We start from the raw sequence: 25,704 nt of genomic DNA on the forward strand, positions 1-25,704 counted from the left end.
GAAGGAATCCGTTCGTGTGGACTGAGTAGAGACGTTGTCATCGTTCAACGTTCGTGATCGCCCCGTGGATCTGTATGAAAGGTTTTGATCATTATCAGAAATTTGCACCAAAGGTTTGAATCGCCACAAGAGGTAACGATTCTATCACTGATCATGCCCATTCGTAAGGATCACTAAATGGAGAAATTTTAAATTCCGCTGCGCCTTGGATGGCTATTCTCCATCACATTAGTCATTTCATATTGCATATCATGTGAAACAAGCAAGTCATCCTCCTAAGTCTTTCTCAGAAGATAGAGAGGTCAAGAGATTCAAGCCTGAGGGTCTCATGGATTGATCACTAGCCATCTGAGGGTTTGTGCTTCAATTAGGGTTTCTTGGTCCTTCAAGGAGTTTGAGCATTATCTTATTGGAAAGGGTACATCATCATCCTCATGGTTATGTCATCCTCAAGGGGTTCATTATTCATGCTCAAGTGTCTTGGGATTAGGGTTTTGACCTCTGGTCAACCCTAATCAGTTGCATTTTACCAGTCAGGGTTTCTCAAGGAGATGGGGTTTATTTCTTGGATGGAGATCATATGATTATTATGAAGAGCTTATTGGAGCTAGGGTTCCATTTTGGAGCCATTTCATCAGGTGGTTGAGGCTCAAAATCATCTATGCATGTTCAAATCATCTGTCAACTAGAAAAGTCAACAGAAAGTCAACTGAGGGCTAGGAGGTGGAGAAATGAGTTTCAACATCTCATTCATGCTCAAGGGAGGTTTATTAATCATGTCAAATGCCTATCTTGAAGAATTTGAGGTCAGATCAAAAATTGCCAAAAATGGAAAGTGACCTATAATTGAAAGTTTCCAAAATTGGAAAGTTTTTGGTTCAAATTCAACTTGATCTTGCATCATCAAAGAAGCTTCAAATGAAATTTTGTCCAACATGAAAGTTGAATATATCTTTCTCCCATTTCCAAAAAAGTCCAAGATCATGAATTTATGATGAATGGTTGAAGAGATATGGTCAAATCATTGCCAAGTATACATGGAACTCCAAATGAGCATAACTTTTGATCCAAAGCTTCAAATTGAGTGGTTCTTTTTGCAATATTCTTCTCTTGACCTCTAATTTACAAATCATGCATCACATTACATAAAATCTCATCACATAATCACTTGCATATCCATGCCTTTTTTGGAGGGAAATTGCAAAATTCAAAAATGGTGCATTGTATGGACTTTCTACCATTGCTATTGAGTTTAAAAAAGGATTTTAAGTGAAAATGATCAAGCCAAGGGTACTGTTCACGTGTAATTGGTACATGCACCATGCAAATTTTGATTTTTTGCAAAACACCTTATTTTCATTAGCCAAGTTAATTATGGATTAGCAAGGTGATTAGTAGAGCATATATATACTCTAATCATAACAGAATGGGAAGAGGTTAATCACAATTCACATTTCTAGATCCAAAATTCTCTCTCCCTCCAAAATTTTCTCTCATTCATAATTCAAATTTCTTCCAAATAGCATTGCAATTTTATGTCATATTCTTGTTCCCTGGTATGAATTAAGTGCAGATCAAGTGTTAAAGTGGTGAATTCGAGCAAGAATAGTGCAGTTGAAGCTCATGAAGTTGAAAATGGAAATTCAAGATTAAGCCAGATCTACACGTGTTCAAGCTTCCTTTTCTTCATCAAACATCCTTGCAAGCATTGTGGAGTGGATTGGGATCATTTGGAGCTGAGGATCGTGCAGTTTCAAGATTCTGTTCTTCAAGAGGTCAATTTTCGATCCTCTTAGTTTTGAAATTCATTGCTATATTCTTGTAGATCGTGTGTTCCTGGTGATTCTGATGCAAAAATCGTGTGAATTGGTGCATTATTGAGCAAGTTATGTGTGTTTAAAGTTTTGCACTAAAAAATGTTTCTCATCGATTCTCTCTTGTTATGATGAATTAGGATTAAATGTTTGTGGATCTATGATCTCCATTGAAAATGCTTTGAAATGATATGCTTGTTTTTGATTTCTGAGAAAAATTCTGGAAAACGCATGAAGCTCATACACTGTTCATCATCTTCATCATGAAGAAGATGAAGATGCATGCATGTCTGGATTTTCTGGAAAAATTGCGTCAGTTTTCTGGAAATTGCGACGGTTTGAACCGTCCAAATTTACGCAGCTTAGGGTTTCAGGCAAAACGATGCCGTTTTGGTGCGCGCGCTCCATTTTGAATATTCACCGGCTTCGATTCCCAGCGCTGCCATTTTTTCAAATGCTCTTCATATTTTTGCTTTCCCTCCACTTTTGAATGCTACATGCTTCATTTGTTTTCTTTATTTTTCATCAACTTGTAAAATCCATAATAAATTGAAAAATGGCTCAATTCACTCCCAATTTTTTGCAAAATGATCCTTAGAATGTCTAGCTTTTAATGATCATGAATTTGGAAGTTGTGCATGGCTGGAATTTTATTTGCTCTAGGTTGATTGCTCACATGTGCATTTGTGACCTTGCCTTACTCTTTCTATCATGAAATGCTTGTTTTTAATCCAATGGACTTGAAATTTTACATGATGATTCTAGACACATTGCTGGATGTTTTAGGCTTGGTTTGGTATTTTTCCCATTTACCATTTCTGTTTTATGCTTGTGTTAGCATGGTGTGACAATTTGTGTCACACCTTTGGTTGTTCAACTTGCATCATTTAATTTCCATGCCAAATGACCTCTAATGCTTCTGATTTTTTGTATGATGATCATGTTGGATGTGTTGAATGCTCATGAATGTTTCCAGAATTATTTGAATCATTTCTGTTTTGATTTGGAATTTTCATTCATGATGATCATATATGAGCTTTGATTTTGCCTTTGACTTCTTTTGATCATGAAATGCATTTGATGATTGATTTTGATGTGAGCCCTTTTAGGACTTGTTAATATGTGTTTGAAGTTCCACTGTGTTGAATTTCAGCTCCTGTTTTGAATTTTTCTTCATCTTTGACCCTAGGCTTTGACCTAGTGGTTGTTGCTTACATGTGAGCTTTGAATTTCAGGTTCAAGTATACATCTCCATGGTTGATGTTGCTCTTTCATTTGAGCTTGATCATTTGTTATTGTTGGCTAACATTTGCTTGTTTTGTAGGCTTTGAGAACAATTCACTTGTGTTTATGGCTCATGTGTTGCATATTGGGTTGTCTGTTGGATATTGACTGTTGTCTGATTGTCTGGATTTTATACTGATTGGTTTAGCTGTTTCCATAGGTACCTAAGTTGCTTTAAGTTCATTTGAACTTTGCTTTGCTTGCTTGTGGTTGGCATACCACTGAGGTATAATTCCTTGATCTTCATGTAGTCTGGAAGACCTGTCATGTTATGTTGGCAGGCACCTGTCTGAAGCCCTCCTTAAGAGGCAATGCTTGTGGTTGTTTAATTTTGTGCCAAGCAGGTAAAGACCTCTTAAGAGGCAATTGGCAGATAAAAGGGATGTGCAATCCATCCCCTGCTATTCAGTTGTGTCATTCACTTTGCTCACACCATGTGTTGATGCATTGTGAATAAGAACCCAAAATCTTGTCCATAGAGTCAGTCATTTGTGGAGAAGAGTTCCTGCATTCTGAACTCCCACACTTTCTATTTGATTGAAGGTCTCCCAGGCCAGGGATAAGAGCTATGAGGTACACCCCTCATTCCCATTTCCTCTGCTTCACCCTAACTCTCAATGTTAGGGTTAAGAGCTCAAAACACCCATTTCCAGTTGGTTTGTTTGTCAAGGTCGATATGACCCCTTGACTAAAACCTAACCTTGTATGAGCCCCCTTGGTTGTGTATAGTGTGTGCTATTTGCTTTTGATGTTTACCTACTTAGCTTCTCATCTCTTTTCTGTAGGAGTCATATGATCAACTTTTGAGGAAGTTGACGTACGTAGAGATAGACTTGAGTTGACTCACTGCCTGTGTGAGTCAAACTCTTGCTAGAAACCTCAACCTAGGACTATTGTGGATTACATGATAACTATTAGGCTCGAGTCAGTCTCCCTTCTAGTTTGTCATTTCCCAGTCTCTGGTTAGGATAGAAATTTCTCCCCTGTTCAGGGGAACTACGTCGCCCTGATCCTCATACCAGATGAGGTACGTAGGCAGGAGATGAGCAGATCTCTCCGGGCGCCCTTTTTCTGTTTGTGTGTGTTTGCTTGACAGTTATTAGGCTCGAGTTCCAGACTCCCTTTTAGCTTGTCTGTTTGTTAACCTCTCGTGTGTGGGTGTGGAGTCTGACGTAAGTCCAGCGATTGGCAGTCGGTTTCCTGTGTTGTTTGTTTGTGTGGAGTCTGACGTAAGTCCAGCGATTGGCAGTCGGTTTCCTATGTTTGTTTGTGGGTGTGGAGTCTGATGTAAGTCCAGCGATTGGAATTCGGTTTCCTTGTTTGTGTTTGTTGTTTGGAGTCGGACATAAGACCAGCGATTGGCAGTCCGATTCCAGTTGTGTATTTGCTCTGATGTTTCAGCGTCTTTGTGTGTGTTTTGTTTCGGCGTGCGTTAGCCGAACTACGGTAGCTCTGATTCTCATTCCAGATGAGATACGTAGGCATAGGATGCGATATCCTAGCGAGCCCGTTCCCCCTTCTTCCATCTGTGTTTTATTCCAGTGTGCGTGCATTCTTTTGAGCAGTTATTTAGCAACCTTATTCTATTCCTTTGAGCGTGGATCCCGTCGAGTACGACGGACGTGAGGGGTGCTAATACCTTCCCCTTGCGTAACCGACTCCCAATCCTTGCAATCTACGGTCGTAAGACCATTCCCTTTCCAGGTTTACTTCGAGCGTTTCCTTTCCCGCCTTTGGGATAAATAACGCACGGTGGCGGCTCTGTTTGTTTTGCTTTTTCCCGCCGGTTTTTCGCGTAATGCGACAGCTGTATGTTGACAAACCAATATTTCCTTCCAGACATGTGTGATGAGTATCCTGAGTCCAAGTACCACTGGTCCTTGAATCTCTCTTCATCTCTTGTTGTAACCATCAACATTGTCTCTTCTTCTTCATGTTTCACCAGCTTTGCATAAGTTTCTTAATTCTTCTGCTTTTCTGGACAATCACTAGAATAGTGACCATACTTCTGACAAGTGTAACACTGAATGTGACTCTTGCTGACTTTTAACCACCACCTCTTCCTCTACCTGCAACACCACCTCTTTGGTTGCCTTGGTTCCAGGGTTTTCTCTAATTCGACCTGTTTCCTTCTTGCTGATTTCGACCAGTCGAATTGTTGTAGCCTCCTCTGCCTTTTCTTCCATTCCAACTTCCTTTTCCTTTTCTTTCTTTTGTTGATTGAACCTATAAAGCCATATCACTATGTAGTGGTAAATTAATGACCATCAAGCTATGTATAAGCTAGACGTCAATTAAACTAGAGTCGCCACCATGCTTTTATTGTTTCCAAGGGAAAAGGGAAAAGTACGAATAAAACCCAAAAATAAGAAGTTTTCAAATCAAAACTAATAAAATGCCAGAGATTACAGGTACGGGTGTTGGTTACACAGAGGGAAGGTGTTAGCACCCAAAGTGTCCTAGGTACTCCTAGGGAGCCCTTTTTTGTATGCATATGTATTTTTTGTACAAAATGATGTTTGCTACAAATAAAGTGGAGGGATGGGAAAAGAATTCATTGATTATATTTTTGTGTTTGACAAGACCTTTGTACTTGTGCCTACATACCAACATAAAATGAGGAGAAAAGGAGACTAATCATCCTAAGGATGCCTAACAACAACGTCAGAAGATCGGGTCGCAGGCGCGTACTTCCTTCGGATGCGTCGAATCTCAGACTCAAAATAAGTCTTCATCCGAGTCTTCTCGAGGACAAGCTGATCAAAAATCTACTTCCAAGCAACGGAAGACTGAGGCATATTATAGGAAGATGACACCTCTGGTTCTCTCTATCTCTTCAATACTCGGTCTTCAAGAAGCTAGATAAGTGCATCTTTGTCCTTAGACTCAAGCTGCAACCCCTCATACTTTCTGCTCAAAGCATGGAATCGCTCTTCCCACATATCCTTCTCTTGCTTCATCTTGGCAAGTGCGTCTTCCATCTCCTCTACATCTTGGTTAGGGAGAGTTGATGGCTCAACCATAACCATAGACATAGGTCTCTCACAAGCATAAGGAACCATCAATTCCAAAGCTCTCTTCTTCACCCAAAGAGTGTAAGCTTCGAAAGCTACACAATTACGCGGACCAAGCTCAGATCTTCCTTTCTTATGCACATTATGCCAAACATGCACAATCTTCTGCTTCAAATGTTGGGGAGCTCTACCCTCTTGATAGAAAAGACCTTCTAACAAAGTGTTATTGGGTTTGTCTCTCAAGGGGAACCGAAGTTAACGACGAGCCAAAGCAGGGTTGTAGTTGATTCCTCCTTGTGTACCCATGAGAGGCACATTAGAGAATTCACCACAACAATCGATAATCTCCAAGCTACCCAATGAAGAATCATACCAAACTATATCATCATTAGTGAGAGACATAAGTCTCTGAGACCATCGTAGACATTGTTTGTTCTCCACAAAAGCAGGCGCCTGAGGCAAGTGCGAAATAAACCACTTGTACAGAAGAGGAACACAACAAACGATAGTTCCACCACCCTTAGAATTCCTTAGATGCAAAGAGAAGTACATATCACCAAACAAAGTAGGCATGAGATTCCCAATCAAGAAAGTTCTAACATTAATAAAATCATCAATGTTAGGGAATAAATCCAACCCATAGATGAGCAGCGCAAAGATAACTTCAAAAGCATCCACACTACCGGCTTGAGCAAAGGCAGTAGCTTCCTTGATGAGGAACTCAGAAGTCAATCCAAATAATCCTCCTTTCTTCACCCAATGAGCATCTATCTCAGACTTCTTCAGATGAAGAGCTTCAGCTATGATATGAGATTTGGGAATCTCTTCCAATCCACTAAAAGGCACCTTGTCAGAAACAGGTACTCCCAAGAGATGGGCATACTCCTCTAACATAGGCACAATCTGATAATCAGGAAAAGTGAAGCAATGGTAGAGAGGATCACATAACTGAACCAACACACTCAGAAGTCCTTCGATCACATCAGCAGACAAGATAGACAGAAGCTTCCCATGTCGTTGCTAGAAATCCAAGGGATCTAATACAGAAGATGACAGCTTCCTTAACTCTTTCAAATTTTGGACATCTGAAACTGTACTTCTTAGTGTTCCTTCGTCCACAATCCATGGTTTGAAAATATTTGCAAATAAGACCTCAGTTCCTTGAAATTATTCCTGGTGTGATGAATGTTATGAAGCGCATGAATGCATGAATGCAATAATCACAAATAAGGGATCATACACAAGGCAACCAAATAGAGGTCAAGGTATGAATCAAGTCATTGTCAAGATCAATCATCCATTTTGGTGGATTATGGTTTTCACCTTATCAACACCCAAGTTCCATTTATATTGACAACTCTTGATTGGATCAACAAAGAATCAAGGGTTTGTTGTGAGTCACGAGCATGGAGTTTGGGTAAGAACCATCCCAAAGGAGTGTACTAAGGATAAAACCTGTAGATCATGTTCTAAAAAGTTCCCATAGTCTTAATTCCATCTATTGGATATTACAGGTTAGGATGACTAACTCATCAACCCATAATATTCTCAAGAGAAACTCGTCTGAGTGTAGTATTGCATAACAACTGTTATCAAGTCTACACCTGAACAGTCTCCGCACTACGTCCTAAATAGGCCAAAAGGGGTTAAATGTTCTACGATCCTCAGCTTCTCGGACCCCAAATTAGAGAAAGTAATGTCTAACCACAAATAACTTGTGTGACATCAATAGCTCCAAAAGGGTCTCCACTGAGTAGATGGGTCTCAAGCAAACTTGTTAAGGACTACTCCGCACAAGTCGAACATGACTATACCATCTCTCTATCTTAATTGCACTCAAGTTCGGGTTAGAACTTATCTCACCACTCAGAGATCACCAAGCACAACAAACAGATTATATCACACAAACAAATATACATACATCAAATATACAAATATATACACACAAAAAGGTAGGCTAAAACCACTGGAGACTACTCCTCATCAGAGTTGCCACTTAATTTTTGTAGTGGTAAATTCATGACCATCAAGCTATGGATAAGCTAGACATCAATTAAACCAGAGTCGCCACCGCGCTTTTATTTTTTCCAAGGGAAAAGGGAAAAGTACGAACAAAACCCAAAAATAAGAAGTTTTCAAATCAAAAGTAATAAAATGCCAGAGATTACAGGTAAGGGGGTTGGTTACATAGAGGAAAGGTGTTAGCACTCAAAGTGTCCTAGGTACTCCTAGGGAGCCCTTTTTTATGTGCATATGTATTTTTTGTACAAAATGATGTTTGCCATAAATAGAATGGAGGGATGAGAAAAGAATTCATTGATTATATTTTTGTGTTTGACAAGACCTTCGGACTTGTGCCTACGTACCAACATTAAATGAGGGATCATAACCTCGTAGTTCGTGGTAACAATTTCAAAGTGGATGCATTTCTTTTAACAAAAATTTAAGTTTAACAAAGGCACAAAAGGCCTAAAAAGATTTGAATGAGTGTTAGTTCTTTTTGTCTTTTGAAATTTTAAGTCAAGTATAGTTAAGTTCATTTATAAGTTTGATTAAGAAAAGAGTTTAAAAAATACAATGGCATAAGGCCAAAGTTTCTAATTTGCAATATGGTCTAAGTTTAGAAAACACAAGCAAAGAAGGTTTTAAAATGAGGGAGAAATTTACAATTAAAGAAGTGGGGAAGAGATGAAGAGACTAATCCTAAGCAAAAATTTAAAAGTTAAGAGTTGAAAAGATCTGACCAATGGGCTACAATCCAATAGACAAGAATGTCATCTAGAAACCCAAATTTCCCTTGGAATTTAGAATCAAGCAATATCAATACACAAATAGAAATATGAAGAGAAAGGCATTAAATAAAGATAGCCACATCCAAGCTTAGCAACTTCATGATCTCCTTCCTGATCTTCCTTGTATCAGATGAACTGAAAGATGAGCACTAGGCACAGGTTCAAAGTAACAACTTCAATAAGACTAGGTAGCATATGAACTCATATGGGATCACAATACTTGCTTCAGATGAAGTTTCAAATCACAAACACTTGGTTTCATGAAAGTTGGCATTGGCCAAGTCCTTTTGCATAGGGAGTGTTGCCTAATTCTAAGGCCAATGTCTCAGATCCATCCAACAGTCCATACAATATGTATTTTAAGGTTTTTGTTGCTATTATGTACATTAAGGTCAAAAGACCACAAACACAAACAAGTATATCTAATCATAATATAATCGTAAAATGAGGCTCAAATGATCAAAGTGAAAATGACATTAAAGTAAACAAGTTGATTGGTATGAATAATGGCAAATGAATAAAGGCTTAAAATTAAAGTGCATAAAAGTAAATGACTTGAAATTAAATGTTAGTTGTTAGTTGATTAGAAGTTAGTATTGCTTTTGCTTTTTGTTTAAGTCATTCTTTGGAGAACATTTAACCCACTATTCACAAGCATGGTTCCTTGAACCAAGACATATTCCAAAGGAAGGAAAAAGGCCAAGTTTCCATACAATACCATGAAAGAGGGGAGACTTACAATCTCACTTACTAGAATGCTATGCCTTTTGTGTCAACAATTTAGCGCTATGTTAAGCAATCGTAGTTGGACTTATGTAGAAGTCACAACTATTTGAGGTCGGGCAATAGAAATTTTAGTGTTAATGCATGTTAGAGATATGGTATTATGAACCATACTCCTAAAACATACCACACTTAAAACGAATATGCAAAAGGGGTGGACCTAATCTCATCCATACTTATGTTGATTTTGCAATCAACTAGCCTTAGGATATAGAGACATTATAGGTCCATGAAATGAATGATAAGAGAATGGGATTGAGATGAAGAAGGAGGGGAAATTGAATCAACACAAATTGGTCAAAGGAGGACTTTTATCAAATTAAGATCATTCATTCATTTTAGGAGATGAAATGTATATTTCATCAATCCCCTAAATCCAATGATTTTAACTCAACAAAGTCAAATCAACCTTGACCAAGGCCCAACAACACAAGTCAAACTCAATAAGTCAATATCAAAAGCTCAACACAATTTATTTTACTATTAAACAATTAAAATCAATTAAATAATGCATTAAATTATATTATGGTTGGTCAAAATCCTAAAACCTCATCAAAACACTAAATAAATGGCCATGAAATTTATCATAGGTCAAACAAGGTCAAAGGACCTTGGAGAAAAAAATCATTAATTTTGGAAACTTAAAACTATTTTTAAAAAATTAAAAATAATCACAAAAACAATTAAATCATGAAAAATATTAATAATGATCCAAAAAATGATTTTAATTCAGAAAATGAAAGAGGAATTTATTGAATTTTTTTTGGTGAAACTCTCATATCTTTTGGATCAATATTAAAATTAATATGAATTAATGAAAATAAACCAAATAAAATGAAAATCAGAAAATAGGAAAAAACATGGACCACTTGGTCTCCCTCATTAATTGATGTGGCAGATCAAGTGGCTGCTAGCGCACATTCCACGGTGGACACAAGTCAAAGCGTTGTATGGATGGTATGCAAAACCAAGGCACGAGATTAAAACGTTTGAAATGGATCATGTGGCTCAGATTAATGCCAACATACCACTGGAGCCAAAGCTCCGGTCTCCTTCTCCCGTGAGCTTCACCGGACTGGTTCACCCACAACCATCACCAAAATTAAAAAGAAGGACATGAATTTAAAGCAAAAATCCTCAGGAGCTCGAATATGGCCTTAGTTTCTCCTAACTCCTAGTATATTGAAAGATACAGGGAGTTGAATTTTGAGGTATATGATCTGAGTTGCTTCGATTTGACCTTAAAGCAACTCAATCTTGTTGCCTACATTGGTAGGACTTCAAAAAACCAAAGATCAAGAAGAACTATGGAGACTTAAGTGAGAATCGAAGAGATGAAAATTTCTGGAAAATACCTTCAATGCAGGTCTGTATTCAATCGATTTTGCTCTTGCTTGCTATTGATCTTGCTCAGAACACTTGATGGAGTAGAATTGGATGAACAAAAGGCATTGACTCTTGGAGTTTTGAATCTCAAAATAGTGGAGATTCAAACTCAATTTCCAATGGAAATTCTCAAGATTATCCTTTGAATGAGAGGGTTTGAAGGTTGGGAATCAAAGCTGGCGCGCATGGTCCTTAATTCTGATGGCAAGGGGTTCTATTTATAGCCATATGGATTGATCTTTGCACACTTGAAATGAAGATCCAAAAATAGCAATGTACATTGCATGGGTGCATGGGCGTGTGATAGGCCCATGTAATCACTCCTTCTGATATATAATTAAGTACAAACAATGCTAAAGTCGTGTTGGAAAGCTATGCAATTGTGTATGGAAGGTTCAAGTTAACTTATGCCAAATGATGATCCAATGTTCAAGCCATGCGAAGGTCACTCATATCTTGTCCAAATAGGATGAAATTGGACTTTATGGAAAGGTTAGATCAATATGAACAACTTTCATGTTGAACACTTTTCCATTTGAAGCCTGGATAATGATGAATTTTGAGGTGGAAGTTGGGAAAATCAAACATGTCAAAAAAATTTCTAAGTGTCAAGCCATATGTTCACTTATTCCACCTTGGCTAACTTTTTATGTAAGCTTTAAATGAGAATAGTTCCTTCATAAAAGTTGTAGCTCTATCAGAGTACTTTGAAATGGTCACAAATTTGACCTCATTTGGATTTAATATGAAGGAGTTATGCATTTTTGAAGTTGGGAAAAATCACTTGTTTAATGACATTGGTCCAAAATGACCTATAATGTATCCTCATATCACATGCACATAAAATTTGAATTCACCCTTCCTCCAAACATAAAAGTTGAAGTAGACATCTTGAACTATATTATGAAACTTGAAATATTTCATCTCATAAAAAATGAGCAAGTTATGGCCTGGGAAGTTGACCTCCAAATTAGGGTTTAAACAAAATGACCTATAATCTTTCACCATAAAAAGTCACTTTCTAAGAAAAACTAACTCTAGACCTTTACATGAAAATTGTTTTAAATGTCATTTATAGTAACTTTTCTATTGGAATCATTTTCATATGATAAAAATTGTAGGAGATAGGGTCTAGGGAACCCCAATTTTGATCAGATGAATTCCTCTGGTCAACCACCATGAACCAACTTGCTAGCTTGCTGTTCTCTTAACTTTTGGGACTCATGGAGGATCATATATGCATAAGATGATGTAATTTGAAGTATCCCTTGAAATATTTGATCAATAGGTGAAGAAGCTTGTTGAAGAAGTTACACAAGTACTCAGATGGATTAGGGTTTCCAAGGAAAACCGATTCCAAACTCTTGAAGAATTCTTGATCAAAATAACATGTGAAGATCATGGGGATTCCTATATGATGCTTAGATCCATATTATACCAATATTGATTGAGCTCCTTGCATTGAGGGTCTTAAACTCTAGATGTGAGCTTGATAGGTCAAAGGTGAGCACATGCCCTACCTACAAAAGAGTTAGTTCATACAAAGACATATTTTTTTTGGTATTTTGGTTAGTGAAGATGATAAAATACAAAGTATGATACAATCAAATGTGCTTGGTGATCTCTTCAATGAAAACCCAATGAATGAGGGGTAAGGAGGATGCCAAGATGTGATCCCAATGCATACGATGAGATAACATGAGGGATCTTAGGGTCAAAATTAGGGTCTTACACACTCTTCGACTTTCCTATAGATCTTTCAGCCATTTATTGTTCATGAGATTCAAGCGTCCCTTGAAGCTCTTCCTTTTTCAATTTTGTCAAATCTTTCGACTCTTCTATGGCTACTATCACATGGTCGAACTTTGGAGCAAACGACCTCAAGATCTTTCCAACAACAGATCTTGATGTCAACACTTCTCCACATACCTTCATTTGATTCACCAGTTTCGTAACCTTGCTGAAGAAATCAGTTATGCTTTCATTGTCTTCCATTTGAAGCAATTCATACGTTCTTTTGTGAGTTTGTAATCTCACCTCTTTCACCTTCTCTGCGCCTCCAAAAGATTTCTCTAGAATTTATCATGCTTCTTTCGCTGACTCTGCATCACTAACCTTTTCAAAGTTATCTGCATCAACACATTGATGGATTGTCAAGATAACTTTATAATCTTTCTTCTTCAATTTGATATGTTCAGCCTTTTTTTGATCTGTCGCGTCTTCTACAAGCGTTGCTACTCCTTCCTTCACAAGATCCAAAAGAACTTGATAACAAAACACAATCTTTATCTTCTTGCACTAACTCTCATAATTATTGTTCTTGAGAATCAGAAGATTTGCTAGAAAATGTCGTTTGGATGATTCGTTGCCATAGTGGTTTTCTTCCCACAAATCAATTAAACTGGAGCTCTTGATACCAGATGTTGAAATCCCCCAAAACCTATGGATAATTTCAATCAATATTGATGAACAAGATCGTTATCACCCACACAATGACAATAAAAGAAAAGAAGAATGGAGAAAGAAGGAAAGTAAAGAACGATGAAGGAGAAGAAGAATTAAAATTCTGCAGAGTTTCTCTCTGCCCACAAATTATGGAAAACTTCTTATTCACTTTGCAACTGCAAAATACCGTGAATTACAATGTTATGAATACTCTGTTCACTTAATTACAAAATAAGGGTTACTCCCTCTATTTATAGATTTAGGTTAACTTGAACCTCAAGTCAAAGCCCAAAACTATAAAAGTCCAAAATAGCTAACACTACTAAAATAGGCATAAGTCGAAATCCTATGTGAAGCAACATGCTTCGACACTTCGACACACTAACACAACTCAACATACTAGTGGTTCGACACTTCCTTGTTCTTTCGAGCTACCTGCTTCGACACAAGGAATTACAATTCAACACATTAGTGATTCACGATAAAATTATTTGTAAAAATCTTGATTTCAACCTCTTTGACAATCGACAAAATTAGCTACCCTATTTTTTTGAAACAACCCATTTTTGTAATGAAATTTTAATGGTAGAATAAAAAAATTATTTATGATAGAATTATAAATTAAAAATATTTTATTTGTCTAAATTAATTTATGGTCTCTCCAATAAACGGTAGTTTCATCTGGCTAAAATTTTAAAATAACCTCCCTTCATAATGAAATTTTAACTATGGAATCATTAAATTATTTATGATTTATTGATAAAATAATAATAATAATAATAACTAAGGGTTTGGAGGCAGAGGCATCCTTTGGAGCAGTTGACTCAACAGGTTTAGAATGTTGTTGTTGACGGATACCTGGTGATCCAATCTTGCTCTCATAACTTGTTGCTCCTTCTGCAATTCCTCCAGAGTTTTCAATACCAGAGGGGAAAAGCCAGAGTTAGATTCTTCCCCTGAGTCAGAGCATCAGCGTTGGCCTTTCCAGCTTCCTTTGCAGCAATGTGTGCTGCTTCTTCAGCTTCAACTTTTGCTTTTGCCTCAGCTCCGTTTATCCTCTTCCAGGCGAGCTTTCTCTTCTGCTTCCTTTCTGGCTTTTTCCTCAGCCTCTCTGACCAAGCGAGCCTGTAGCCTTACTCCAGCATCTCTGACAAAGTTGTTGCGGACTTGTTCAGAGAGGCCTTTCATCTTGAAGACTTCAGAGGTCATCCATTTGATTACTCTGTTCTAGTGAATCCTCACTATAGAGGGATCATCATTGATGCCAGAGTTTACATACAGAGACTTGATCTTCTCCATTAAAGACTCTGCAAATAACGTAATTGCTTCTTCTAAGGTGGGGAAGGCAGGTTCTGGTTCTTGGTTAGGGGATGTAGATGAGGGTGGTGTTTGGGTGGCGTCAGTGGGAGTTTGAGGAGTAGTGATGATGATGTACTCAGAGGGTGGTATGGTGGGGATATCAGAGGGTGATGTTGTTGTTTGTTCAGGTGGTGGACTTGGTTGTTGTTCAAAGGGTGGAGTTGCTGGTTGTTCAGGGGGTGGTGTTTGAGGTTGTTCAAATGGAGGTGGATTTTGTTGTTCAGGAGGTGGAATGGTGGCTTCTGATTCAGGTTGTGGTTGTTGTTATGAGGCAAGAGCACGTGCCTTAAGTTGGGCTAGTGTGGGGAATTGGGGGTCAGATGGTTCTGAGTTTGAGGAGAGAACATAGTATGGTGGAGAGGAAGGTGTAGCGGATGAAGGTGAGGTGGTTTCGTTCAGCATTTCTGCTATAGAAATAGGTAAGGTAGTGGTGGAGAGATTGAATTTTTGAGATGGTGGGTTAGAGGGTTTAGTGGTAGAGGGTGGGGTTTCAGATTGGGTGTAGATAAGGGTGGTTTGGGGAAGAGAAGAAGAAATTGGTTTTAAATTTACAGAGCGAGAAGGAGGCAGAGACTTACTTGGTGAATCAGTCAGAGGGACTGGAGGTCTTGACCCAAAAGTTTCTCCTAATTTTACCTTCTAGGCCTTCTTTGACTTCTCAAAAGACTCTCGCATTCTCTTCATGAAGTTTGGTGGATGCTCAGGCAGCCAATCCACCGAGAACTATGATATGTCAACGTATTGGCTTGCAAGATCCTTCAGATAATGTGCCACCACTTCTGGAAGATCAATCTTGGAGAAGAGGTAGAGGCCGTTGGGAATCTTCCTCTGATCCTTGAGTGCTTCCCAGGAGGTATCTAAAGTGGGTTTAGCCCTGATTTTCTCAATCACCCCCATACTCTTCAGATTGCGAGCATTCAGAGGTCTTCTAGTGTCAACATTGACATCCTCCATCAGATTGTGATGGATCAGGTGATCCACCAGCCCACTCTCGATCAGAACATCGGAGATGAGTCTTCCTAGAGGAATGTAGGTTCTAGGTTTCATGTTGTTTATGGTATCTTTGACAGAATCTCTGAGGTATTTGAAAAGCAGCGCTGGCAGGTTTAGTTTTAGCCCTTTGTGAATGCAGTAGAGAATGCAATTTTGATCTGTATTGATGTAGTCATAAGAGTTGGAGGTTGGGAGGTGATGGATGGTGCCCAAAATGATCTTCAGCCAGACTCAGAGGTTCTGGTGAAGTTCCTTATTTTTGGAGTGTTTACCTTCAGCGTTCTGTTGAAAGATGGTTGGGCCAATATCCTGGGACAAATACTTTTCCCTAGGGTTGATGCTGTAGATTCTTCTTCCCCCTGTTTTCTCCATGTTCAGAAGGGAGGCGATGGATTTCTCAGTGATTACCATCTTGACCCCCAAAACATATGAGACGATGTAGTGATCATCTGCGTCTGCGAAGCGCCAGAACTCCTTGACCAGATAGGTGTAGACAGGACCATAGAGTCTTTGGAAATAAGTTTCCCACCCTTGCATTCTCAGTTCCTCAGTGAGGTCTATGCCATTGCGCTTCATGTTGTCAAATCTACTAGTGATTCACACAGTACTTCAAGCTTGTCAAAGGGCGTGGCAAGATGAATATGAGTTTCACGGTCTAGAATATGTGGTTCTTTGTAGATTAGGGTAGAGACAACACCAGTTGGAGCAGTTGTTTGTTGAGAAGAAATGGGAGTTTGTTCCGTTGATTCCATTTGCTAAGAATAGTTGTAGACAAATTGTTGTTGAGCATCCATGAAGAACTTTTGATGAACTTGTTGGAAAAGTGACGAACTTTGCTGAGATGATGATGAACTGATGAAGATGATGAACTTGAGAGAGAAGAGGGGTTTGTGTAAGGCGTGAGTGTAAAAGTGTGAGATTGTGATAAATGAACATTATAAATACACAAAGAGATGCATGCAAAACAACAACGTTAGAGGCAGTTGAGAAGTTAGGAAATTAATGATGCACATTAACCAAGTTGACACGCTTAGGGGAGACATGATTACAGCCCATGACGAAAGTCTAATCCCCAAATCAGCATACTGCTCGAGGAGATCTTAAAGGTCTGCCTCTTGATTTCTACTAGACAACTGTCTAGAAGATCCAAGGCCAGACCCAAGCTACCCCACGTATTGATCTATCTGATCTTCAGGAATACCAAGGGATTGGATCCTGAGGATTTATGATTCAGATAACTCTTAACTGGTAGAAGTATCAGAGTCGGATCCAGATACCGAATGTTTATTTCAGAGCCTTATTTTGCTATTTCAGAGAAGCACATTTGGTTTATTCTTGGCAAATTTCAATTTTTAAGTGTTTCAGAATAAATGAAAATCTATCTTCAACGAGGGGTTTAGTGAAAATATCAGCCCATTGATGGTCTGTATCAATAAATTTTAAGGATATTACCCCTTTTTGAACATAGTATCTTATAAAATGATGTTCTTACTTAAACAAATGGCAGCAGTGTTATAACAGAAAATAGGAACGTTACTCTAAAAAATATGAAGATCTTCTAGTTAATTTTTCATCTAGAGCATCTGAGTAGTGCATAGTGAAGCTGATATATATTCTGCTTTTGTAGTAGACAGATTGATGGTCGACTGTCTTTTGCTGGCCCATGATATGAGATTGTTTCCCAAGAACTGACAGTTCCCAAAAGTACTTTTACGTTCCATTCTGTCCCCTGCATATTCTGCATCACAATAACCAGATAGCCTATACTCTGATGTTTTCTCATACATCAGGCCAAGGTTAGGAGTTCCTTTTAGATACCTTAGAATTCTTTTAACAACTATTAAATGGGATTCCCTTGGATCTGATTGGAATCTGGAACAAAGACATACACTGAAAAGAATGTCAGGACGTGTGGCCGTTAGATAGATAAGAGAGCCTATCATACCACGATAGAGCTTCTGACAAACCTTTTGGCTAACTTCTTCTTTCTCCAGAATGCAGGTTGGATGCATGGGTGTCTTGGCTGGTTTGCATTCTTCCATTTCAAATTTCTTCAGAATGTCTTTTATGTATTTACTTTGATATACATAAGTAGCTTCTAAAGCTTGATTGATTTGAATTCCCAGAAAGAACTTTAGTTCTTGCATCAGGCTCATTTCAAATTCTGCTTGCATTAGCTCAGAGAATTCTTGACAAACGGAGGGGTTAGCTGAACCAAAAATGATATCATCAACATATATTTGACATATCATGAGATCATTTCTAATGTTTTTACAGAAGAGTGCAGAGTCAACCTTTCCTCTAATAAAATCATGTTCTAGAAGAAAGTTGCTTAGTCTTTCATACCAAGCTCTAGGAGCTTCTTTTAGACCATACATTGATTTTTTCAGTTTAAAAACATGTTCTGGACATCTAGAGTTTTCAAAACCTAGAGGTTGATGAACATACACTTCTTCTGGTATATAACCATTAAGAAATGCGCACTTGACATCCATCTGATATAATTTGATGGAATGATCTACAACAAATGAAACAAGTAAGCGAATAGATTCGAACCTGGCGACTGGAGCAAAGGTGTCATTGTAGTCAACGCCTTCTTGTTGATTGTAACCTTGTGCCACCAGTCGTGCTTTGTTTCTGACTACTTCTCCCTTTTCGTTCAATTTGTTTCTGAATACCCATCTTGTTCCAATGATATTAGTTCCTTTAGGCTTTGGGACAAGATCCCAGACATCATTCTTTGAGAATTGATCTAGTTCTTCTTTCATTTCCAGAACCCAGTCATTGTCTTGAAGTGCCTCATCACAGGAAGTAGGCTCGATCAGAGATACTAATCCCAGAGGAGTTTCTTCAGATACTTTGAATGTTGACCTAGTTTTGACAGGTTCATCCTTGTTTCCCAGAATCAAATCTTCAGAGATGTTTGGGCGGTTTCTTGATCTTTTCTGGATAGTTGAGATTTCAGTTGTATTTGGACTTTGTTTCTCAGCTTCTTCTGATGCTTTAGTACTTTCGTCAGAACCTGCAAGAGTTATCTCTAAATTTGCAAGTTTCTCAACTAGCTTTGACTTTTCAGGGTCAAGCTTATCATCAAATCTAACATGTATTGATTCTTCCACAATTTTGGTTTCTGTGTTGTATACTATGTAGCCTTTAGAGCGTTCTGAGTATCCTAACATAATACCTTTTTGTGCTTTTGAATCAAGCTTGTTCAGATGTTCTTTAGTATTAAGAATAAAGCATAAGCATCCAAAAGGATAGAAATAAGAAATGTTGGGTTTTCTTCCCTTGCACAGTTCATAGGGAGTGTTCTCTAGAATAGGTCTTACAGAGTTTTTATTCTGAATATAACACGTTGTATTTACTACTTCAACCCAAAAGTGCTTAGCCACATTTGTTTCATTGATCATGGTTCTGGCCATTTCTTGGAGTGTCCTATTCTTCCTCTCTATAAATCCATTTTGTTGTGGAGTTTTAGGGCAGGAGAAATCATGGGATATTCCATTAGAATCAAACAATTCTTCAATGAACTTATTTTTGAATTCTCCACCATGATCACTTCTGTCTCTGATGATTTTAGAGTCAAATTCGTTTTGCACTTTAGAACAGAAGCTAGTGAATACAGAGTGAGACTCACTCTTGTACTTTAGAAATTTTACCCATGTCCAGCGACTAAAATCATCAATAATGACTAGTCCATACTTCTTTCCATTGGCTGACATTGTCTTAACAAGCCCAAAAAGGTCAATGTGAAGAAGTTCCAGAGGCTTAGAGGTGGAAACAACATTTTTCTTTTTAAAAGATATTTTAGAAAATTTTCCTTTCTGACATGCCTCACACAGAGCATCTGAAGAAAACTTCAGCTTAGGTAGACCTCTGACTAACTCGAGTTTATTTAGCTGAGAGAGTTTTCTCATGCTAATTTGGCCCAAGCGTCTATGTCATACCCATTGCTCTTCATGAACATACATCAAATATTTTACATTTTGATCTTTTAGATCTGAAAGATTTATTTTGTAAATATTGTTTTTCCTCTTGCCAATGAATATAACTATTCCATTGTTCTGATTAATTGCTTTACATGTTTTTTGATTGAAGATTATATCATAACCGTTATCACTTAATTGGCTTATTGGTAACAGGTTATGCATTAATCCTTCTACGTAGAGAACATCAGATATAGAGGGAAGAGATCCATTACCAATAGTTCCGGAGTCTCTGATTCTTCCTCTCTGATTTCCTCCAAAACCTACATAGCCAACATCTTTAAGTTCCAGGCTTTGGAACATATGCTTTCTTCCCGTCATGTGTCGCGAGCATCCAGAGTCCAGGTACCGTGACTGGTGTCTTAACTCTACTGCATAAGATATCTGCAACATAAACAATCTTATCCTTTGGTACCCAAAATCTTTTAGGTCCTTTGTGATTAGTTTTCCTAGAGTTTCTTAGAACTTTGGGTTTTCTAGCATTAGTAAAATGTTGTGTTTGTGCATGCGTGTAGCGATAAGAAAAAGGAGATTTGGATTTGTCATATGTAGAAGATTTATCTTCACTAGGATCATACCATATTCCTCTTTTATTATTCTGACTAACTCCATAAATCATGGATTCCATTCTGCTTCTTTCTATCCCATTTTTTATAAACTTTTGAAAAGATTTTTCATATTTATATATCATTGTGTTAGAAGTTTGTGGGGCTTGAGATAAAGCTTCTTCAAGTTTTAAACATTGTTTATTTGTGGAGTCTCTTTCTTTTGTCAGAGTTAGATTTTCATCTTTTAATTCAGAAACTGTTATCTCAAGCTTATCACATTCTTCAATGGTTTCTTCAAGAACTCTTTTTAGTGCTTTAAATTTTTGTTTAAGTTTCTGATATGAGTTCAAAGATTCAGAAAGGCATGATTCAAGGTCAGAGCGAGAAAGATCAGAAAATACCTCTTCAGGACCAGACTCTCCATCTGATGTGTTTCTAGAAGAGGTAGCCATGAATGGAACATTTTCCTGTTCTTCAGAGTCTGATTCAGAGGAATCAGATCCATTGTCGTCCCAGGTGGCCATGAGTCCCTTCTTGGCTTTAAAGGAGCTTTTCTTGAAACTTTCTCTTCTGGAGCTTTCTTCCTTCAGCTTTGGGCATTCGTTTCTGTAATGACCTGTTTCCTTACATTCATAACATGTTACCTCCTTGTTTGATTTTCATCTGAAAGTTGATTCTGAGCGGTCTCCCTTGGGTCTTGGTCTTTTGAAGTTATTATTTCTTTTACTCCAGAGTTGTTTTACTCTTCTGGTCAAAAGGGATAACTCTTATTCATCGTCAGAGTCTTCTTTTTCAGAGTCGTCATTGTCTTCCTCTTCAGCTTGGAAGGCTTTGTTCCTTTCTGGTTTGTGTCTCTCAGATCTGGACTTTAGTGCTACAGATTTGATCTTCTTTTGAGGCTCATCTTCCTCAAGTTCTATCTCGTGACTTCTGAGGGAGCTAACGAGTTCTTCAAGGCTAATGTTGTTCAGATCCTTTGACAATTTTAATGCGGTGACCATGGGTCTCCATTTCTTTCGTAAGCTTCTGAAGATCTTTTTGACATGATCTGCAGTTGTGTAGCCTTTATCCAGAACCTTGAGTCCTGCAATTAAAGTTTGAAATCTAGAAAACATTACCTCTATAGCTTCATCGTCCTCCATCTTGAAGGCTTCATACTTCTGAATCAGAGCCAGAGCCTTTGTCTCTTTGACTTGTGAATTTCCTTCGTGAGTCATCCTCAGGGAGTCAAGTATTTATTTAGTGGTTTCCCTATTGGTGATCTATTCATATTCATTGTAGAAAATGGCATTCAGTATCATTGTTTTGGCTTTGTGATGGTTTTTGAAGTCACGCTTCTGATCACCTGTCATCTTGTTTATGGCAATGGCAACGCCAACATCAAATACATGAGGTATGTATCCAATAGTAACTATGCCCCATAGATCAGCTTCATAACCCAAAAAGAAACTTTTGATTCTGTCTTTCCAGTAATCAATTTTTTCTCCATCAAAGATTGGAGGTTTAGATTGTAACTATCTCTTTCATTGGTGTTGGCCATAGTGTTTTTCTCACGCTGGATCTCTCTACACTATTAAGTGTTTGATTAGAAAATCAATAACAGAGCCGAAGCTCTGATGCCAATTGAAGGTAGAGAAAAACAAGAAGGGGGGGGGGGGGTTTGAATTATTTTGAGAAAATAAAACTTTTTGGAATTTAGACACACGCAGAAACAAATAAATTCAACACAGAATTTTATACTGGTTCGCTTGAAATTCAAAGCTACTCCAGTTCACCCGGCCATGGTGATTTTGCCTTCTACAAGGACTTAATCCACTAATCTTGAAATATTACACAAACAATCGTCTAAGAGAATAAAGATCTCTTAGCCCTCTCCAGTTTACAGACTTCACAAGTCACTTGAGGAAATTTTCAGCAATTGAATAGAATTACAATAATGATTAATGCTTCTAGATAAGCAGAAATTACACAGTGTAAAAGCAAAGAATTTGTTCATACATTGGAGCAGCAACTCGTGTTTGAGAATGAAGAATGAATATAATAGGAGTGTTGTATTCGTGTGTTTCAGGTTGCTTATTTGAGAAGCGTTTCATCCTTTATATAGGAGTGATGAGAGGACCATTGAAGGATGTTAATGTCAGAATCTTGGGCAATGATGGATAATTAATGTCATTAATCTCTGTGTTCTTTCCAAAACAATTTTGGGGCTCCATAAACTTCTTCCTGAATTAGATTCTTTCCATAAGTGAGTTCCTTCATAGCTAAGTATTCTGAATTAGATGGATCGAACTTCAGAGTCTCTATTCAGAAGAGTATCATTAGATAGATGCTTGTTACTAATTGTCTTCAGAGCTTCTTTTCACTTGATTTCATCAGAGCGCAAGACTTCAGATTTTAGAGTCATTCTTCCGCTTCAGAGTGTCTGATGTCTCTTGTTTAGTTTACACTTGAGTTGATCAGAGTCAGAGCTTTTGCTTGCGTATCTTCTAAGTGGTATCTCATAACTTAATTATGTATCTGATGAGTGTCTATCTGACTCTTGATTAGAGTCCTGCATACTTAGAAAAATTTCGTTAGGGTACCATTTTTGTTTCATCCTTTGTTATCGTCAAAATCTTAGAGATACATTGTAGAACTAAATTTGTTCTTACAACAGTTAGATTGGGAACTTCATTCCAATACTTCACCATAATCATTGAAGCCAACATTGCAAGAGCATCTGCCATCCTGTTTTCATCTCGAGGGATATGATGAAACGCAACCTTTGTAAATAAAGTTGAAATCCTCCTCGCATAGTCTCTATATGGTATCAAACCGGGTTGACTCGTCTCCCATTCACCTTTGATTTGATTCATAACCAAAGCCGAATCTCCATAGATGTCCAAATACTTGATTCTGAGATCAATGACCTCTTCAAGCCCCATAATGCAAGCTTCATACTCAACCATGTTGTTTGTACACTTGAAAGTAAATCTAACTGTAAATGGAAAATGCGTGCCCTGAGGAGTAATGATCACTGCCCCAATGCCATTACCATATTGATTAACAACTCCATCAAATACCATGCCCTAATGGGGACCATGTTTTGGCCCTTCTTCAAGCAACGGTTCATCACAATCTTTCATTTTCAAGTACAAGATCTCTTCATCAGGAAAATCATACTGCACTGACTGGTAATCTTCAATCGGTTGGTAAGCCAAATGGTCAGCCAAGACACTACATTTAATTGCTTTCTGAGATCGGTATTCAATATCATACTCTGATAATAACATCTGCCAACGGGAAATCCTCCCAGTTAAAGAAGGCTTCTAAAAAATATACTTGATTGGATCCATTTTGGATATCAACCAAGTGGTATGATTCAACATATATTGATGCAGACGCTTAGCAGCCCAAGCCAATGCCAACAAGTCTTCTCAACCATAGAATACTGTGTCTCACAATCGTTTAACTTCTTACTGAGGTAGTAAATAACATATTCCTTCTTTCCAGTCTCATCTTGCTGACCAAGAACACAACCTATACTCTCTTCAAGCACAATCAAATACATGACCAAAGGTCTTCCTTCAACAGGCGGAGACAGAATCGGAGGCTCAAGCAGATACTCTTTGATACTATCAAAAGCTTTCTGGCAGTCCTCCGTCCAATCACAAGATTGATCTTTCTGAAGGAGCTCGAATATAGGCGCATATGTGGCAGTCATGTGTGAAATGAATCTGGAGATATAATTCAAGCGGTCGAGAAAACCTCTGACTTGCTTCTCAGTTTTAGGCGCAGGCATTTCTTGTATTGCTTTGACCTTGGCGGGATCAACTTCAATACCCTTCTCACTGAAGATAAAGACCAACAACTTATCAAAACGAACACCAAAAGTACACTTATTGGGATTCAAGTGGAGTTTGTACTTCCTCAAATGATGGAATAGCTTCAACAAATGCTCAACATGTTCCTCCTCATCACTGGATTTAGCAATCATATCATCAACATAGACTTCGATCTCTTTATGCAGCATATCATGAAAAAGAGTGGTCATTGCTCTTTGGTAAGTTGCACCAGCATTATTTAAACCGAAAGGCATCACTCTATAACATAATGTTCCCCGGGGTGTAATGAATGTGGTCTTCTCCATATCCTCGGGTGCCATTTTGATCTGATTATAACCGGAAAATCCGTCCATAAATGAAAAGACTTTGAATTTATCTATATTGTCCACCAACACATCAATGTGTGGCAGAGGGAAATCATCTTTCGGACTAGCTTTGTGCAAATCTCTATAATCAACACACATACGGACTTTTCCATCCTTCTTCGGAACAAGCACAATATTGGCCACCCATTGTGGATACTCAACGGTAACAAGGAAACCAACATCAATCTGCTTCTGTACTTATTCTTTGATCTTCACTGCCATGTCAGGATGAGTCCTCCTCAACTTCTGCTTGAGTGGCGGGCACTCTGGCTTCAACGACAATCTATGCTCCAAAATATCAGAAGCCAAACCAGGCATGTCTTGATAGGACCAAGCAAACACATCTGAATACTCTTGGAGAAGATCAATCAACCCCTTCTTAACCTCTGGACACAATCGAGACCCAATCTTGACTTCCTTCACATCATCCTCGGAACCCAGGTTGACTAGCTCAATCTGCTCTTTGAACGACTGAATGGCCTTCTTCTCGTGCTCAAGTAGACGAGACAATTAATCAGACACTTCTTCATCACTTCCTTCCTCGACCTCAAACACAGGGAATTCAAAATTTGACGAAGGAGTAGGATCATTGTATTCAATGGGTTTAGAAACCAACCTGCATAATGATTTGATATTTTGATTTTAGAGAAGTGATTTGGTGATCAAATATTATGCAGATGGACAAATTATATTTTAATTATGTTTTTTTGTGATTACCATTTTTCAGAAAAAAGAAAAAAGTAAAAATAAAACATCATAGATGTGGATGAATAGAATTGAGTTTTATTAATGATCAAATTTGAAAATGCCAAACAATGTTCACTTCTCCCTTAGGAATAGGAGAAGGATTTTCAAAAATAATAAAAGTAATTACTTAGAACGATGCATAGTAACAAGAACATCAACAACAGTCCAATTGTTGCAAGCTTTTCCATGCGTCATAAAATTGGTGCAATCTTCATCTTCATCACCCTCGATCACAGCAGCTAAGTGTTGTTCATTACCATGAATGAACCCTCCTCTACGGAAACTAGGTTGCACATGTTCATTTGTAATCTCAGATGAACCTTGTTGGAATCCCAAACCGGCTCTGCTCTTGTTATCGGTGACT

General features: G+C 38.0%; 1 protein-coding gene across 1 annotated transcript; it reads right to left on the reverse strand.

The window, feature by feature from the left end:
• Positions 1 to 14,745: 14,745 nt before the first annotated feature.
• On the reverse strand, positions 14,746 to 16,446 carry LOC127131663 (uncharacterized). Its single transcript, XM_051060576.1, has 2 exons — positions 16,143 to 16,446; positions 14,746 to 15,119 (listed from the first exon to the last, which is right to left on the reverse strand). The coding sequence occupies exons 1-2, from the start codon at positions 16,444 to 16,446 to the stop codon at positions 14,746 to 14,748; spliced, it is 678 nt and encodes a 225-aa protein (XP_050916533.1).
• Positions 16,447 to 25,704: the final 9,258 nt, after the last annotated feature.

Source organism: Lathyrus oleraceus, chromosome 3 (genome assembly GCF_024323335.1).
Source record: "Lathyrus oleraceus cultivar Zhongwan6 chromosome 3, CAAS_Psat_ZW6_1.0, whole genome shotgun sequence".
NCBI classification, from domain to species: domain Eukaryota; kingdom Viridiplantae; phylum Streptophyta; class Magnoliopsida; order Fabales; family Fabaceae; genus Lathyrus; species Lathyrus oleraceus.